At 38.7% G+C, this 17,599-nt stretch overlaps 1 protein-coding gene across 2 annotated transcripts in view; it reads left to right on the forward strand.

Moving 5' to 3' along the window:
* The first annotated feature begins 480 nt into the window (after positions 1-480).
* The window catches only part of WTAP (WT1 associated protein), a 28,435-nt gene continuing 11,316 nt past the window's right edge, over positions 481-17,599 (forward strand). For both annotated transcript variants that reach the window (XM_062572327.1, XM_062572328.1), the window contains exons 1-5: positions 481-739; positions 4,577-4,614; positions 4,696-4,751; positions 12,001-12,059; positions 13,834-13,961. In XM_062572327.1, the coding sequence (XP_062428311.1) occupies positions 4,585-4,614; positions 4,696-4,751; positions 12,001-12,059; positions 13,834-13,961 (273 nt within the window). In that variant the 5' untranslated portion in view covers positions 481-739; positions 4,577-4,584. The remainder of the gene's footprint in view (positions 740-4,576; positions 4,615-4,695; positions 4,752-12,000; positions 12,060-13,833; positions 13,962-17,599) is intronic.

Consider the following 17,599-nt stretch of genomic DNA (forward strand, 5'->3'; position numbering starts at 1 on the left):
GCAGCCCCAGGAGGCAGCGGGCAATAGCCGCGCCGGGCCGGGCCGGGCCGGGCCGGGGCGGACGGGGCGCCGCTGCCCTCCGCCCCCACCGGCCTCTGCCGTCGTGAGGCGCCGTATCCTTCCGCCCGCCCCCATGATGCCCTGCGGCTCGCTGTCCGCGCGCGCTCGCCTTTTCCCTCTGCCCGTTTAACTGAGGCTTTAAATCATTCAAATAACGAGGGAAACCGCCGCACGGGGAAGGCAGGAGCACCGCAGTGCAGTGCTGCCGGGGGCAGAAGAGCGGGGGGCGAGCTCCCCGGGGGAAGCACCACGGCAAACGTGGGCACCCAGCCGCCCTGGTGAGGGTGGCGCCGCCGCCCTGCACCTCGGGGCCTTGGGCCAGTGCGGCGGCTCGCGCCGCGCGGCGCTGCGCGCGCAGCTCCCCCGCCCGAAAGCGGGGGGCGTGGCGGCTGGGCGCTCATTTCCTCCTTGGGCGCCATTTTGTAGCGCAGAGAATCCGCAAATAAAGAGCGGGCGGGAGCGGCGCGTGAGGAAGCGCGGGGCGGGGGCGACGCGGTGGCGGCCCCGGCTCCGGAGCAGCAGCCCTGCTAGAGTCGGTTACGGGCGCGGTAGGCGGCGGCAGGTGGGAGCAGTGGCGGCGGCAGCGGTGGTGGTGGTGGTGCTTCGCTCTCGATGTGACGGGTGCGGCCCAGGCAACCAGTGTGCTGGGAGAGTGAGGCCTCCGCACGGCGGGCGGGAGGTGAGTGACCGCGCGAGCGCTCCTCCCCTCGGCCAGACTCCCGCTTTCCCTGATACCGTCGCCTTCCTCCCTGTGGGAGGTAGTGGGGCCCTCTGCGGGGACCGGGCACCTCGCGGCCTCGGGGCGCCCGACTCCGGCGGCTCCATCCATCACCCCTAGTGGGGGGAGGAGCGGAAGCACTTTAGAGCCATTTTGTGCGAGGCCGCGAGCCCGGCCTGGGTCCTCCACTGAGAGCCTCCTCCCCCAGCCTTCGGCTCCGCCACGCCCGGGCGCAGCCCCCGCTGCCTCTGGGCGAGGGGACGCTTTGGCTTTTTTTTTTCGTTCGCTTGTCTTCGGGTTTCCCCCGCTTCTCCTCCCGCTGAAGCCGAGATAGGCCCGCCCGACGGGGCGAGGCGGGCAGTGCCTGCCCTGCCTGAAGGCAGGGGGCGGTGGGTCTGTCAAACGCCTGCCTGGAGCTGCGCCTGGCCCGCGGCCGGCGGGGTCTCTGCGCAGGAGGCGGGACTATGCGTCGGCCCGCCGTTGCAGGGGGACGGGACGGGAAGGCACGCGGAGCCCGGCCAGGCCAGGCTCCTGGCCGCGGTCATTGGGGCTAACGCGGAAACTTTTGTAACTGGGCGTCTTATTTCGAAACTTTTTTTGTTTCGAATGCATGCTGGGCTTTTCACAGGGAATGCTTTTTCATATCGTTGAAATAACTGGGAGTTACTTCAGCTGTCACTAGTAAAGCAGACCTTCAGTTATGTCTGCTATTAATAGCCTTGTCCCTTAGCTTCTTTCTTTTTTTAATCCTTAAACCTTGTGGTTTTGGTTTTTTCTTTTTTTTAAAGAAACACCGTGGTAAAAGGTGCACAGAAAACCATAATTCCTGAAACTAAAATGCACTTTCCCTGTTTCAGCCCTTTCATATTTCAATTAACTGTAAAAGCCTAAGACTTAATGAGCTCACATGAGGATTTTTTTTTAGTGTCTGTGATGACCTTTTTTTTTTATTTTAAGGCTGAAGTACAGATTTTTATTGCTCACTTGCAAGTGCACTTACATTGCACTTACTAGGAGCAAGTGTAGAAGTTTTGGAGTTTAACAGGTATAACTGCTCTGAAATAATGAAAGTGACTACTTAGGATAGTACAGGTTAAACTGTTCATATTGATAAGTGAAATAATGATAATTCCACTCAGCAAATAGTAGTTCATCCTGCTCTTGCAAAACTGGTTAGTAGAAAGATTCTGTTATCTTTCAGAGGAGAGATGTAGTCAGATGCATCTCTTAGTGCACAGCACTTCAAGTTACTCTGTTAAATTCAAAAAATGTTTCAGTTATAGTAATATTGTTAATGTCTATTGCATCTAGATTTATCTGTTAAGCACAGAAATAACTAAGGCAAATCATGGTGATAACTAAGTGATACAGTAAGCCTGATGCTCTAATCCTTCCAAAACACTGAGCACAGTGGTAGAAATACAACGTATAGCAATAATGAACTCCTAAGCTGTTTGTAAATTACTGTAGGCATTAAAAAAAAAAAAAAAAGTTGCATAGGAGTAGTGAGGTAAAATCTGCACTATCACTTAACTGTAGTAGTAGTAAGCTCACGTGTGATCAACCTAGGATTTCCCAAATAATACCTTACAGAAAATATTCAGTGTTTTTTAGTGTACAGTTCTAGCCTTGGAAGTGAAAACAGGTGGCAGTAAAATTGGACTAACTTCTTTCTTCAGCACTTGCATTAAAGGATCTTATCAGATAGCAAGAGATGGCATTGTAAATGGTGGTGTTCTGGAGAAGAGCAGTCTGATTTGGTGCTGCCATGAGAAAACTGTATGTGGGAAATTTGTGCTAGGTCCGGAGATAGAAATCAAAAGCTGATGCTCAATCCTAATTACCTTTCAGTTTGCTATTGTGGTAGCACTCAGGTGTTGATAGCTTGCTGTATGTTACTGCAAGGTTCATAAGCCAGGTCTTCAGAAAACTCTTCTTGGTATTTGTATGCTACTGATATTTTTCTGACACACGATGGCATCTAAGTGTGGTTCCATGGGATGTTTGATAGGTAGATCTTTCTCCCTTGAGGACTTAAATCCTCTGAAATCTTCAAGACTCTTTTCAAATACTGAAGGAATTCAGACTACTAAAAAATCTTTAAGAAAACTGTAGCTGTAGGCAACCTACATATAGGGGGCTGTGAACATTCCCTATGTGACCTCAAGTTATCTTGTGTTATTTTGGATAACTAAGTTGAGAATCATCAGTTTGTGTCAATAGTCTCTTGCACTTTAATAGATTTCAAATTGGATTTAGTAATAATCTGAAGTGGGAAGCTGTGTACAGAAGTTAAAGCAAAATGCTTGAGCAACTTCTCATGAGGAAGAGAAAGGTAGTGTTTGGGAGGGATGTGTGGTGTTTTGTTTGGGTGGGTTTTTTTTGTTTTGTTTTCTTTTTCTCCCCTGAGAAGGCACTTAAGTGCCTGTGCTAGGAAGATCAGGAACAGGAAACTAAGGTTGGTTAGAGATATACCTGTCCTGAATGTTACTAAAACCTTTCCATTGGTTCTGATGTTGCTTTTTACTTTGAGGGGCTTGGAAGCTGTTTTACCTGTGCGCCGTAGGTGTGTAGATGTTGTCATAGCTTTGTTTGGCATAGTGCTATATATTGAATGTTAATGTAGATTGAAGGAGTTGTCTTTCACTTAGTATGCATTTGTCTTTTTGACAATAGTGAGGCCTTTAGAATTTCAAAAACTTAAGTAGTTTGAGTGCTTTTGTGAAAATGTCAGGGAGTATTTGGTATAAGTTGTGTGTTTCCCTTTCCCTTCTCTTCCTCCTACAGTCATTTTAACTTAAATGCATCATATTTGTGAAACTAGCTGTTTACAAGTGAGGAATTTGCTACATCCATTTTCTGGTATATGTGTATGGCAAAAATCTAAGGTTAAATTCTCAATGTTATGTGCAGCTTTTCTGTTGGAAGGCATATCACAAAGATGTGTGTCTCCAGCAAAGCTTGCCTCCGTTGCTTCTTAAAAAGCTGTGAAGATCATAAGTATGTGTATTTTTAATAATCATAGTAATAGAAAGTATTTTTTATCCCTTTGAGATAAGGAAGCATGTTCTGTAGTACAAGGAATTGTGGCTAATTAACATAGATGTAATAGGATTGTATTATGTTATAAATGGACAAGAAGAAGCATATTTGATGGAGTACCCAAGCTGTTTATCCCTTCTTCAAAAAACTGAAGGGTTTAAAAATAACTGCTCCATACTTTATTTATCAAAATACAAGAGAGTTAAGTTGGAAAAACTCCCATCTTAACATTTCCCAAATATAAGCAGAGATATTTCCAAATTGCTGCTTTCTTTTCCAAAGAGATACTGAAATAGTGGGATAAATTTACTTTCTTTGGGTCCTAATTATCATGTACCTTTAATTTTCATATAGTGTGTGTGTGTGTGTGTGTATATATATATATACACACACACACACACACACATACAATCTCAAATGTCAGTTTGATCTGAAAACAGATGCGGACAAGCTTAAATGGTTTTGCTTAGTTAAATAGGGAGGAGTTGATTATTGCTACTCTTTCAGATATCGAAAGAACAAGAATGCCTTCAGTAGTTTTTTTGTAAAGATGTCTTTTGACTTTATCTGGAATACAGTAGGAGACTTGTCATAGTGTTCTTTTGTAATCTGCATTGTATGGTTCCAATATTTCAGTCATCTATTATCACTAATAAATACAAATTTAAGGAAGAACTACAAGTGTCTGACTTGCTGCATGCTTTGTGTCCTCTAGTAATGTCATTAAATAAATCTCCCTCTTTTCTCCCCTTTTAGAGTTCACAATGACGAATGAAGAACCTCTCCCAAAGAAGGTATGTTTAAAAATATTACTGTTCTTTTTTCCAAGTAGTCATGACAACCTGTTAAATTGCGCTTTTCCTTTTGCTTCATAGGTTCGCCTTAGTGAAGCAGACTTTAAGGTTTTGCCTAGAGATGAGCTGATCCTAAGGTAAAGTAACAAGCAGTCTTTCTGTTGCATCATTTTAGTGAATTCTTAATGGAAAATGTGTAACCTCTTCTCTCTACCCCTCCATTGCTTATAGCATCCTTGTTCTGATAACCCATTTCATCCTTTTCATCATACAACTCTTCTGTAAAATTCTCCTTGTCTTGAATACTTTAAGAGTTGGGGACAAGTGCTGTTCTGAAGGGAAAAAAAAAAGAATGTTGTTTTCTAATTCATGAGTAGAAACTTATTTTCCATGCTTGTGGCTTCAGAAGACTGGATTGCTTACATTCTTTGCTAGATAGCAAGTTGCTTGTAAATGTTGGAAAACTGTCAACTCCTTACTCTGTAATCAGTTTTAGTTTTTCTTGATCCCCTCAGTTCTTTTAATACATTCATTTTGTAAAGGTAAAATGCGTCAAAGTGAAATTCTTGCTTAAAACTTGAACAAAGGGGAGCCTGAACATATTTTTCACCTTTTAGGAAGCTGGTTGTCACCATGGAAAAGTTAACAGAACTGGTATTTTTTCCTCCCCTCAATTTTAAGTTAGCATCTCTAGTATGAATTTATGCAAGTATAGCACAAGAGTAAGTTTAGTGAGAATAGTTAAGTGGATTGTATTTAAAAACTTACCTCAACAAACTTAGAAGGGCATTTTTTTTCTCTTAGCTCCATATTTTAGCTAAGCTTTAAGAGTGAAGATGGTCGTAATTGGATTCTTTTCAACTGTAATCATAGCTAGATCTGTGAGACAGTTCTGAGCACATCTAGGTCTTCTAAAAAAAGAGGTCTTGTGGTTGTACAGGCCATCTGTTTGAAGAAATAGACCCAAGACACTTGTTTCCATATACTTGAGTTTCCTGATTGTAATGAAGGAACTAAGGAAACTAGGCATTCAGGGGTCATCTGTTTTATCTGCTAGAATAGTCTGTCTGTGCATTCTAGTAAACTTCAGCTCTTGGCTGCTTTAACACCATAAGTTACTAGCATTATTGCAGTATCTCAAGTAGCATAAAAATTACTGTTTCATGTTTGAGTTAACAAAGACTGAACTGCTTAGGAAAATGAGGATGCAAATACAATACTTACAGGATCAGCTACTCCCTCTTGTGGCCAAATTGTCCTGTCAGTAGTGGGAGGACAGTTCTTTCCAGTGGAGTAAATGTAGTCATACTTCATATGTTTAAAACTGGCTTCTGGCTTCCCATGCCCAAGTATCTCATTTTTGAGTAGTAAGAAATAATGTCTTCAGCAGAAAAAGTGCTGCCTTGAGATTAGGTGGTTCAGGCATTGTAAGTCTTTGTTTTTACAACATGCACAAACGTACATGCACACACCCCGGGCTTACCCCTGGAGAGCAGTAAGCTCACAAGTTGCTAAGCCAGGCTGTTCCCTCCCACTGTGAAACTCTTATCAAAGTATCAAAGCCTAAATCCTAAGCACCTTGTTTCCTGACCTATATCTAAAAACAAACAAAAATCTTCTGACTGTAATCAGTGTCTTGATTTGTTGCTGCTCTGGAGGAGAGATCAATTTCCAGCATGCGTTAGAGTGAGAATGTGATGGAACCTGCACAAGGAGGTAAAGTAAATCAGTAGCTAAGCTATCTTAATGAAAAGATGGGGCAATTTGTGACAGCAGTATTGTTATTGAATCTTCCTTTTGGTGCAGACAAACTTACTGTGCTCTCAAAAAAGCCACTTGACTGATTAAAGGATAGCTGTCTCTCATACCCAGAGATAGAAACTTAAATGCCATTTTGGCCCTGTCTGTACTGTTTGTTTTGCATTAAACAGTCCTATAATGCTGTTGCTTTTCCTTGAATTGGCAGCGTTTTTAATGAATTTTTAGTAAAACTTGTCCTTATCTATGACTTCATGTAAAACTAGTATTACCACGCTGTCTGCTAACTTACTTTTTAGGATTGTAAGCCTGATTGTAAAGTGGAATATAAAATATTAAGCCGTACACATATATTGTATTTTATTCAAAGGCATGTCTACTGTTTTCAGACATAGAAAAGCATGTGTTTACTACTGGATCATCTCAAAATAAAACTTGAATGGGTTTTTTGGCCAGTGCTTTGGTGGGGCAGATGTTCTCAAGATATTAATCTATGGGTTTTGGTCTTTTAGATAATACATAAACTCTGTATAAATTGCACTGATAACTACATTTTTCCTACATATATTTTATCAGGTCCTGTGCAGTAAACCCAAACTTCATTGTTCTTTTCTATAAAGTACATAATTTAGGTCTGTCTGCTTTTTTTTTTTTTAACTTCTGTTGACAAAGTGAGCTGGATCTACAACTTGAGAAGTCTTGGTCTGGCCTTCTGGTGATTCCTGCTTGTCTCATTACTTGCAGCTGTGGACTCATTTCCTTCATTCTAACCATCACTCTCCCTTTTTTAAATGCAGTAGCCACTTACCTTGAACATGTAGAGCTACTGTGAAGGAAGAAGAGCCAGAAACACAATGAGCAAGCACTCTGGTTCATTGTTTAACTCTTGGTATTGCTGCAATTGTTCAGTGAAGTGGTTAGTCTGTAAAATCTTGAAGCACCCAGAAGCAGTTCTGGTGATAAAGTATTTCTAGTGTTTGTTGAAGAGAAGTACTCTTAGCAAAGATTTCTAACCAATGTGTACATATAACCATTTACTTTTAGAATTGCTTAAGGGCAATTTATCCTCCCACCCCCAGAGCCCTTGTCACTTGGGAGAAAGTGGCCTGCAAAGCTGGGCATCAAAAGCAAACAGTCCAGGAAAACTAGCTACCTTTGAAAGTGGAATTTAGAGATACTTTGAAGCCATTCTGTCTTCAAATCTCTTTGTATAACACTAGTATTTTTAGGGAATAAATGGAGCTAACTGATAGTACTTCTAAGTTATCTTCTAGTCCTTGTGAGACTGCAAGTGACCCCCAGATGTAAATCAGTTTCACAACATCTCCCCAATTTTGTGTACCAGTCTCTCTGCTCTGTAGCAACTTCACAAGTAGCAGTTTAGTGAAACTGTTCAGATTGTCAGTGATCTGCTGGCCAGATAGTGACATGAACTGCCCTAGCAAAACAGATGACAAAACTGGTATTGATTAAAACAAATTTGATAGAAGAGGGTGGCTGGCTTTAAGCTTCATTAATTCCCTGTTCTAATTCACTGTTGAGCTGTGCTGAGCCCCCTGCCAGTGTACTAGAAAGGGTTATGTGGGGCAAGGAGGGGCAAGACAACTCTTAATAGATGCATTGTTTTAAGCAAGCTTGAGATTGTATGCAAAGTTAGAGTCTGTGATAGGTGAAGAGAACAGTTTATCTTTGCTGTTGGGAAGAAAGCCTTCAAATGTAAATCTGCCCAGCAAGTTCCAGTAAATCACTGATTAATTAAAAGAAAAGTATGTGCAGATTCTTAAATAGGTTAACTATTTTTGTGTCAGTGTCAAAGTTTACTTAGGTATATTTTAAAAGCATTTCAAACTAATGCAGGTGTAATTTTACTTGAATCCTGGTGGCAGGAGTATTGCTTTCAAGTAAGGTGAAAATGTTTCCTGAATGGGAGTTCTTTCCCATTGTAGTAGAAGATGGACTGGTAGCAAGCTTTTACTTTACATTTTAATTCTGACATTGTTTCTGGAAAACCTTTCTGTATATTACTTCAGGATTTTTTTTGAGGACATATTTACTGAGATTTAGAATGTGATCAGGGGCAGAAATCTCTTCCCTGAAGCTTGGAATGTTAGCCAGTTGAAAAAATGTTTAAAATTACAAGCTCTATTCTCAAAGATTAATATGGAGATTTTTTTCATAACTTAACAAATGTTTTTAATGTGTTACGGTGTCTTATGGGAAAGCTATGTATTTATATGCAGAGAATTATATTGTTTACAAATACAGTTTGAATTAAAAATTTAATTGAAATGAAATAAAGATGTACTCCAAATGTGGCATGTGATATAAGTGAGTTGACACTTTTTTTCTAACCAGTTACTGTTTGCAGTAAGGCTTAATGGAGCCTGCAGATCTTCCATGTGTGTTTTGCATATGCACATGGTCTAACTTTTAAGAATTCTTGGAAGACTCTGGAGTTATGCTTGATACCTGGGATTTCTAGGTGATGCTGCACCTGCTGCTAAACTAGCCTCTGCTTCTGCTATTTAGTTTCAATGGGCCATGGCTGACCAAATGCATCATATTACGCTTCTATAGACTTGCTATCCTTGCTACATTTTTCAAATTCAATCTGCACACTGAACAGTGTAGGGATTTCATGTAAAGGGAATACAAGCTTACCTCATCCTTGCTTCTCAGCAGCTGGGAGTCTGTGCTGCTGAGAGTCTGTGCTGCTGGAAGAAGTACGAAAGCAAAACTGTTATACATGAGGATTCAGTTATACAGCTTAAGATCAGAGTTGCACATCTAAATAAAGGACAATTTCCAGGTTAAATATGATTTTTTTTTAAATGAACTTAGAATTGTTTCAAGCTCTTAACACCATTCATTCAGTGGCTTGAGACCTAGAGATACGCAGTTGTACATCTGTCCTGTTTCATCGTAGAATCATGACTGGACTCCTCTACCATCCTAAACATAATAAAAAAGGAAATTCAAAGATGGGTGTTACCAATATGCAGAATTAGAGCATTAAAGAAAAAAAACATTTTAGCAGCTGCATTTTTAAAAAATGCTTGCTTCTGTGATAGTTCCATATTTTCTTTTTTATTTTACTCTTAGTATAGTTTTTAGAAGTTTCAGCTTTTTAACATCAGCATTGCAAAGATCAGAATATTACTTCAGTTCACTCTGTTAATGAACTGCTACTATTGTCAATAAAGGGAAACAATTACAGAGTGAAATAATAAGCTCAAAGTGTTTAGCAAAATGGATCATTAAAGGCATTAACAGAGGAAGTTACCACAAGAAGTTATCAAAGGTTGCAACACATGTGGAACAAGTGTGTAAAGTCTAAAGTCAGTTAATACAGTTTTAATTTAAAACTAAGTTATCAGGGCCATCACCACACTTTTTTAGTCTTACCAGTATATGGAAGCTCTTCTCTTCCCTTAACTATTGTTCATGCATTCAGGATGAATATTTTAACGTGCTGATCTTTAGGATTACTGAGCTTAAATATATATATTCACAATAGATAGAACATCACAACCACAAGTTTGATTGAAAAGGAATGAAGTGCCTGTAATAAGGGCGTACTTGCATATTTATTTTCCTGAACTAGTTATTTGAAAGAATAGTCTTCATCCTGTGGATGTTTTTAAACTTCAAATTTAATTACTTCACTCAATACTTCTAGCCTATTTCAGAGTTTCTATTTCAATGATTAAAAGCTATTGCATGAAAGAATTTTTTTGGGGGCAGGGGGTTATGTTTGCACTTGCTGTTTTTCTGATTTGCTTGAAGTGAGATGAAAATCAGATAAACTGCTAGCAGAGCAAATAGTTTTTGAGTTTTTCTGTAGTTCTACCAAAATTTTTGATGTGGAGGTGTATGAAAGTGAAGTTGCTATGGTAGAGAAACTTGAAATCTTTAAAATTGATTGATGGAAGAATTCTAAGTTTGTCATCTGTGGTGATCACAAGTTTACACAATTTCTTAAGCTTGTTTGTAGATTAATCACTACAGTCTTGACCAGTTTTTGTCCATCTTGGCTAAACATTGCACCATAAATAACTTTTTCTAATGTCTGAAGAGTGATCGTTCTGCAGCAGTTGGTAGGCATATGTATTAGGTCCATGATTAGATCTAATACGCCTACCCCCACCTTTTCTTCCAGAAGTTGAGTGAGTTCTTGCTGAGCTATTAGCATTTGTTGAGACGTTACATAAAGGTATTGCCTCTAACTTTCCTCGTTACTGTTTGCAACTTGTTTTATTTCTAGTGATGGTCTGTTATGTATGTTTAACTTGTGAGTGAATTGAAGCCCTGAAATACTTATACGGCTTTAAATCAATATTACCAATCAGGAGGTCACAATTAAAGCTGAACTGTTGTTTTCAGTGCTGTGCGACATAACTTAGTAGTCAAGTAATTGACTTGTATTTGAAGACCAGTTCTTTTAATTCTTTATGTAAATCTTTCATGTAAAAACTAGGTTGTTTCTTTCTAGGTTTGCTATAGGGTGGATTACTGCAGTTTTACTTTTGGGGAATTGACGTCTTCTGAATATGTGTTGAACTTCTGTTTATGTATCAATATTCCTTTTTTGTTTCTATATCAGTGCTTCTCTTCAAACCAAAGAGATGATAAAAAGTTTAGGGGATAAGTGGAAACACATTTTTTTCTCTTTTGTAGAGCTTCAAAGAGCAAGTTAATACAGTAATTTTATGTACTGCTAAACAGATCTATGAAATCTTGCTGCTGCCAGAAGGAAGAGATCTTGTTATTGCTTTCCTCATAGCCACGTGGTCTCACTCATTCCTAGATCTGATGCTTTTCAGGCTATTTAATGAGCAGCTTGAATTCACTAAACCATATGATCTAGAGTTTAGTTTTATTGTTTTTCATTAAGATAGTTTTGTTCTAGTTTGGTGAATAGAGCAATATTGGCACGGAATAGATGGAGGAAGAAATGGTAGCTCAGAAAGAGGGAGCAGAAACCTTCCCCTTCTTGTAGTGGTACATTGTGAGATCAGTTGGCCTCTTGTGGAGTTGTATTGTTGGGAGGAAAGTGTGTAGCTAGGAGCAAAATGCACTTTAAAAGAAACATGCCATTTTATTATGACTGATTTTTAGTCAACCATCTTGTTAACTTTGTTAGGAAGGCGTGTTGTCCTAAGCTTTACTGCAGGTTTTATTTAATGACTTGATGGTGTGCATTATATGTAGCATTATTTTAAGTGTGTGGTTTCCTAACTGTGCAATGTATGGATCAATTTATTAGCATGCTTGCAAAGAGTTATTAAACTGGCTTCTGGTCAATAAATATAATCAGACTATGATGTTGATTTGAGCAAGTTGGAATGACTAGTTAGCCTACTCTTGGCAAATGCTAGTGTCCTATTACGGCATACTTAAGCTTGCTTTGCTATTCATTTGATGAGTGGTATAACCCTAACACAGACTTCTGTTGTCTTTGTGTTACGGTTTCTGCTACATAATTTAGTTCTTATTGTTCTGCTTTGAGGAGGAGATACATCTTAGGTATTTCATAGGTACAAGATAATAAATGTTTGATCCCAATGCTTGTCCAAAATAACACAGTAAGTTTTAAGATGTCGATTTTTCTCTTCCTGTTTGCAATAGGTGGAAACAGTATGAAGCATACGTGCAAGCTCTGGAGGGCAAGTACACAGACTTGAATTGTAAGTTAACCAAGTTTCAAACTGGTACAAATTCCTTAAATGTTAATATAAATAGAGCACTCAGATAATGTCTTAGCTTTCTGAAATTATTGGAGATAATAGATAACAATCTAGATAGCATATGTTATTTGTTAAAAGATCCGTGTTTTTTCTAGTGTAAGTTTTCAGCCTTTTCTGTTTTCTTCAGACATTTGTTTTCCTTGGCAAATCTTACATGGCTTCAAAGAGGTCCATTTTTGCACCTGTAGGATCAACTGTACCCAGACTGCTAGCGAGAAAAAAACCCAAAACACAACCCCAAAAATATGTTTGGTTTTAAGACTTTACCAACAATAAGGGAAAATTATCCTCTTTCAAAATACCCTATGAATGTTTGTTCCATCAGTATTTTTACAGAATTGGAAACCAAATGGGATGGGGAATAGTTTGTAAAGGTCTACCTTGAGCCCCAACTAACTCTTGATCTGATTAAGTAATTTAACTCAAAATTTTATCTATCTGTTTGTGCACTTTAGTTTTTGAAAAATCCGTTTGTGTACTTTAGTCTTTCTAAAGAGAGGATGTAGAAAAAATTCACCTTATTCTCCAGTGAGAAAAGCAGAATACTTTCTGGAAGTGACTGCGTTGCTAATCCTAACTCACTTTTAATAATTGCTCTGGCAGCTAGAGAATAACTAGAGAATAACATTCACATTTTCAGTCTAAGAAACAGAAGTCTTGGTAGCACTGGTTTTGAAAGGTTTTGTTCATTTGTTTGTTTTCCTCTGTCAATTTGAGTGGCTGTCCTCCATCTTTCCCTCTTGCATCCCTCATTCCCTGTCTCACTGTAATGTTTGAGTTTTGGAGAAAATAAAATATAGCAAGTGTAAGCAATTAATTTCATTCTAAGGTCAGACCATCCTAATATAGATAAATTGGAAATGTTACCACAAATTCTCAAGTTCAGCAACTCTAACGCAGACTTTAGTAATCAATATTATTGAATTATCTGCAAAAAATAATTTATAAATATTTGTCCTGAAGTGATTTTTTTGTGTTCTGATTGGTTCATAGTTTCATCCATCATTTCTATCATATTGTATGTTGAAAAGTAGCAGAATAAATATATACTGTTTTTATCATATTGCTTGCATGTGTTCCCACTGGAATAATTGGGAAATGTTGTGTGTTACTTCCTCATATTCATATTTCATATATAAACCTTTATAAATGTTTATAGCTCAGAAGAATTCTTCTGGTTGTGACTGAACTGCTATTTCTGAAATTTTCTAATGCATTACTGTTTGCTCATGGGGTGTCAAGACCAGTTGGAGGATTGATCACAAATGACACTGTTTTAGAGATTGAGGAACATAATTTGCCAGAATGTTGACTTCCCTCATCCTCAGAATTTTCTCTAAAATACTGGGACAATTCCATCTTCACCAGTCTCAGAATGCAAGTGGAAGTGGTGAAGGATAGAGTAGCTGGTTAATTTAGCACTTCAACAGTTAATTCCTGTATAAACTTGGAAACATTTTTGAAGATTAGTAGAAAGATCTAGGGAGGGGCCAGAGATGTGTTTAAAACCAAATATTGTCAAGCTGTTCTAGAACTCTGTGATATTTTGATCTTCTGATTTTGCTTATTTATGCTTACTACATTTATGCTTATTTAGCTTGTTTGCTGTTCATAACTTATTTTGCAGATATCCAGATTTTCTAGTTGTTTTTCAAAAACTCTTTATGAAAAGATGCTATAATATGTGCTTTCTGTGTTTTATTACTTGCATTAGCTAATGATGTGACGGGGTTGAGAGAGTCTGAAGAGAAGCTGAAACAGCAACAGCAAGAGTCTGCCCGAAGAGAAAATATTCTAGTGATGAGGCTGGCAACTAAAGAACAGGAGATGCAAGAGTGTACTGTAAGTATTCATAGAGTATAAGTGCTTTTACAGAAAAATACCTGCTTTTACCTGAGCATGTACTCATATCCTATGCATTTCATAAACTGTTTATAGCATCCTGTTTTCTGTGCCTAAAGAAATGACAGGACACTGAAGTTTAAATATTTCACTGAGTTGGTAAAAATCATTTTTCTAATTTTGCTTTTTTAATATTGCTCGTTTCAGTTTATTTTTCATCAGCAACTGTGCTTAGAAGGGCTTTTGCTCCATAGCCATTGCATGGATTTGCAGGAGTAGCTAACTCTTGCATGAGCCACGCTTACTTTTTTGTGACATTTATCAGCTGTACATATTTACTAAAAATGTTACTTCTAGCTGTCAGTGGAGACAGGAGCAAATTGAATTGAAACCTAAGGATAAGATTGAGCTTTTGTTTTATTTAGGAGCTTTTAGGCAGATGTTTATGCTGAATTTGGGTAACCAAATTTTGCAAGTATCTACATTCATTTGGGTAGGTAGCACAGTGTAATTGTAGGTGGAAAACATTACTGACTTTTCAGAGCTAGTCCTTTTGAATTTTGACAGGTCTGTTTCTCAGGGTTTCTGATATTTTTTAGATGCTTTCTTGTTCCTGTTTTCTTCCTTCATTTCTGTGGGTTTTATGTCTTCATTTTTCTGTATTCAGTTTTGGTTTCTTGAAACTACCTTTTACCAATTTGGGTTTCAGAATCTTCTTTTGGATTGCACTCTTCTGATATCATTTGACATGCTTCTTTAACTGGGAGTTCCTGAGAGAATACTGTAAAATGCTGCTGATGCTAATTGGTGTAACCTATTCCTAAGAGCTGTGCTTATGAACATTAGAGATTCTGTGCAAAACGGATCACTAGCATTGTAACATTCCTTCTGTTACTTTGTTCTTTAGCCTCCTTTTCTTGCCCTGTGTGTTTCCAGAGCAGTTAGATACAGTGATGTAGGACTTTACTCTTAAAATCGTGGGTTAAGAGTTAGGAAAAAAATAATGTGACATTAGCCTTTAGCAAATACTGTTAAGAAAAGAAAAAATGAGGGGGTAATACTTACCTGTGCATTGGTAAAGAATGATTCACAGAGTTGCTGAGGTTAGAAGATACTTCTGGAGATCATTCAGTCCCAACCGTCTGGCTCAAAACGGGGTCAGCTAGAGCAAGTTGCTTGGGACCACGTCCAGTCAAATTTTGAATATTTCCATGGATGAAGACTCCACAGTCTTTCTTGGCAACCTTTCCCAGTCTTAGATTGCCCTCACATTAGAAAAGTGTTTTCTCATGTTTAAATAGAATTTTTCCGATTTGAATTTATGCCCATTGTCTCTTGTCCTTTCACTGGGTACCACTGAGAAGAGCGGCTGCATTCTCTTCCTCTGCTACCCCCCTCAAAAATCAAATATTTATACACAGTGATCAGATCTGCCTCAGCCTTCTCTTTGCCAGGCTGAACAGCTGCAGCTTTTCCAGTCTCTCCTTGTATGACAGATGCTCTAAGACCTTAATCATCATTGTGACCCAGCACTGGATTCTCCCCAGTACTTCCATATCTCTTGTACTGAGGAGACCAGCGGTAGATCTAGCGGTCCAGCTATGGCTTCACCAAGGCTGAAGAGAGGGGAAGGATCACCTCCCTTCACCTACTGGGAACATTCTTTCTAATGCAGCCCAGGAAACATCCTGGGCTCATGAAGTCCATGAAGTTGGTACTATACTAAAACACTCCTGTAGTGTTCATGCTAGTATTGCTTTCATTTCTATTGTTTCTTTTACCGATAAACTCTACTGTGAGGAACAGAAATAATAAGTTTTTTTTTCTCTTGGAACTTCTGACATGGACCTGAAATGATAGATACTAAAAAATTAAATGAGACGTAAGGCTTTTTCACCAAGTATATATTTGTATACATTTTTCACCTTTCTTCCTCCTTAAGTTTGAAGACTATATAGGGTTTTTGTCTGCACTTTGTTTACAGCTGTGTTGTCTGGGATTTCCAGAACATCCTATTTGAAAAAAATTTTATGAGCTTGTTTTAGTTTCACAGTGTATCTTTTTTTTTAAACAACCAAAAAGAAACTAGCTCAGTTTTTCCAAGTTGTTGACACATACAAATTACATCAAAGATGTTATCTGTTTCATAAAAGTAGAAAGATGCATCTTGAAAGAAGAGAAAAAACAATTATGAAGATGCTATTGGCACCTTACTGTTTTCAGACTGAACATGTGAATAGTTTGAAGAAGTTGGCGGAGTTTATTTTGTATTATTAGATCATATTTTTCAGTGAAGTAACAATAACAAAGTAAATCGTGCTGGGCAATATGCAAAGCTAAACTATAGGTTGCTCAGTCACTTGGTAAGTGAACCAAAAGTATTCACTGTATCGTAATGCATTTGAGATACCTAATTTTGAGTCCACAAAATAACTTTTCTTAAACTCTTTAAAGATAACCATGTTTTTTAATTCATATTTAAATGCAGTAAAATATACCAGTGACACTCTGTCATTTATACATAAGCATTTAGTGTTGACTGTCCCAACTTAATTTGAAAGACAGAACATCTCAAATGTCAGGTTTCTTAAAACTACAGATAATTATTTACCTTTTGATACTGATTGTTCATATTATTCTTAATATATTGTCAGGACATATTTAATACTTAAAAACTTACCGTATTGAACTCTTACAAATTTAACTGGATTAAAAAAAACAAAAATAACTCACCAAATTGAAATGTAATAGTTGACAGACACAGGTGAGTTTTCTGATCACCAATATGTGAAATACTTTGCTAATTAAAAAGTACTTGTCGCATTTTAAAGTGGGATGTGATACGCCTTGTCTTAGTTGCCGTTCTCATTTGTACCCCTTCTTGAAAAAAAACAAAAATCAAAACCTTTCTTGCCCTATAAAAGTTGTCAGTTCAGTTGCTCTTGAAAATTTATAGTTACATTTGTCAACGTAGCAGTCATTGTTCTGATACTCTTTTGTAAAAATGAGGCAGTGGTTTAGTACATACTCGGGCTCTAGGCTGATTGTAGCAGCAGAATGGATGGGGGGGGGCAACAGAAGCTTATTGGTCATCTGGCTGGTATTGCAGACTTACTTTGCATGGTTTAGAGTGGCTAGCTAAAGGGCCAGACAGGTGTTTAGAGTTTTAATATTTCATCTACCCCAGTGTCAGCAGAAGCCTTTATAGTGCCTTCTCCACAGCAAGAATGCTCCTGCCTCCCCAAAAAGAGACTCCTTTTATTAGGAAGGTGAAGGCAAGGTAGTGACTGCTATTCCTATGTAGAGCTGTATTTCTGATAGAGAAGGTGCTGAAGGAGTGATGGCTGCTTCAGGGAAAGGCCTTAACACTCTTCCTAAGCTGCTGCACATCTGCTGTTGGGCTGTAAGCAGACAGTCATTTGGAAATATTTGCCCCTCAAGTAGCTTCTCCTCATCTCCTCCATGGAAAAGATAATGATCAGTTGGACCATAGTGACTAGATAGTCATTGCACTTAACCTGCTTGTGGTTAGGGTTCCTATTCTTTTTTTTTTTATTGTTGTTGTTTTTCCCCTCATCGTTATCCTTTTAATTCCTTTCTACCCCTTCCTTAAAGAGAGCATGTATAGTTGTACTTAC

The sequence above is a fragment of the Rhea pennata genome, chromosome 3 (genome assembly GCF_028389875.1).
Source record: "Rhea pennata isolate bPtePen1 chromosome 3, bPtePen1.pri, whole genome shotgun sequence".
NCBI classification, from domain to species: domain Eukaryota; kingdom Metazoa; phylum Chordata; class Aves; order Rheiformes; family Rheidae; genus Rhea; species Rhea pennata.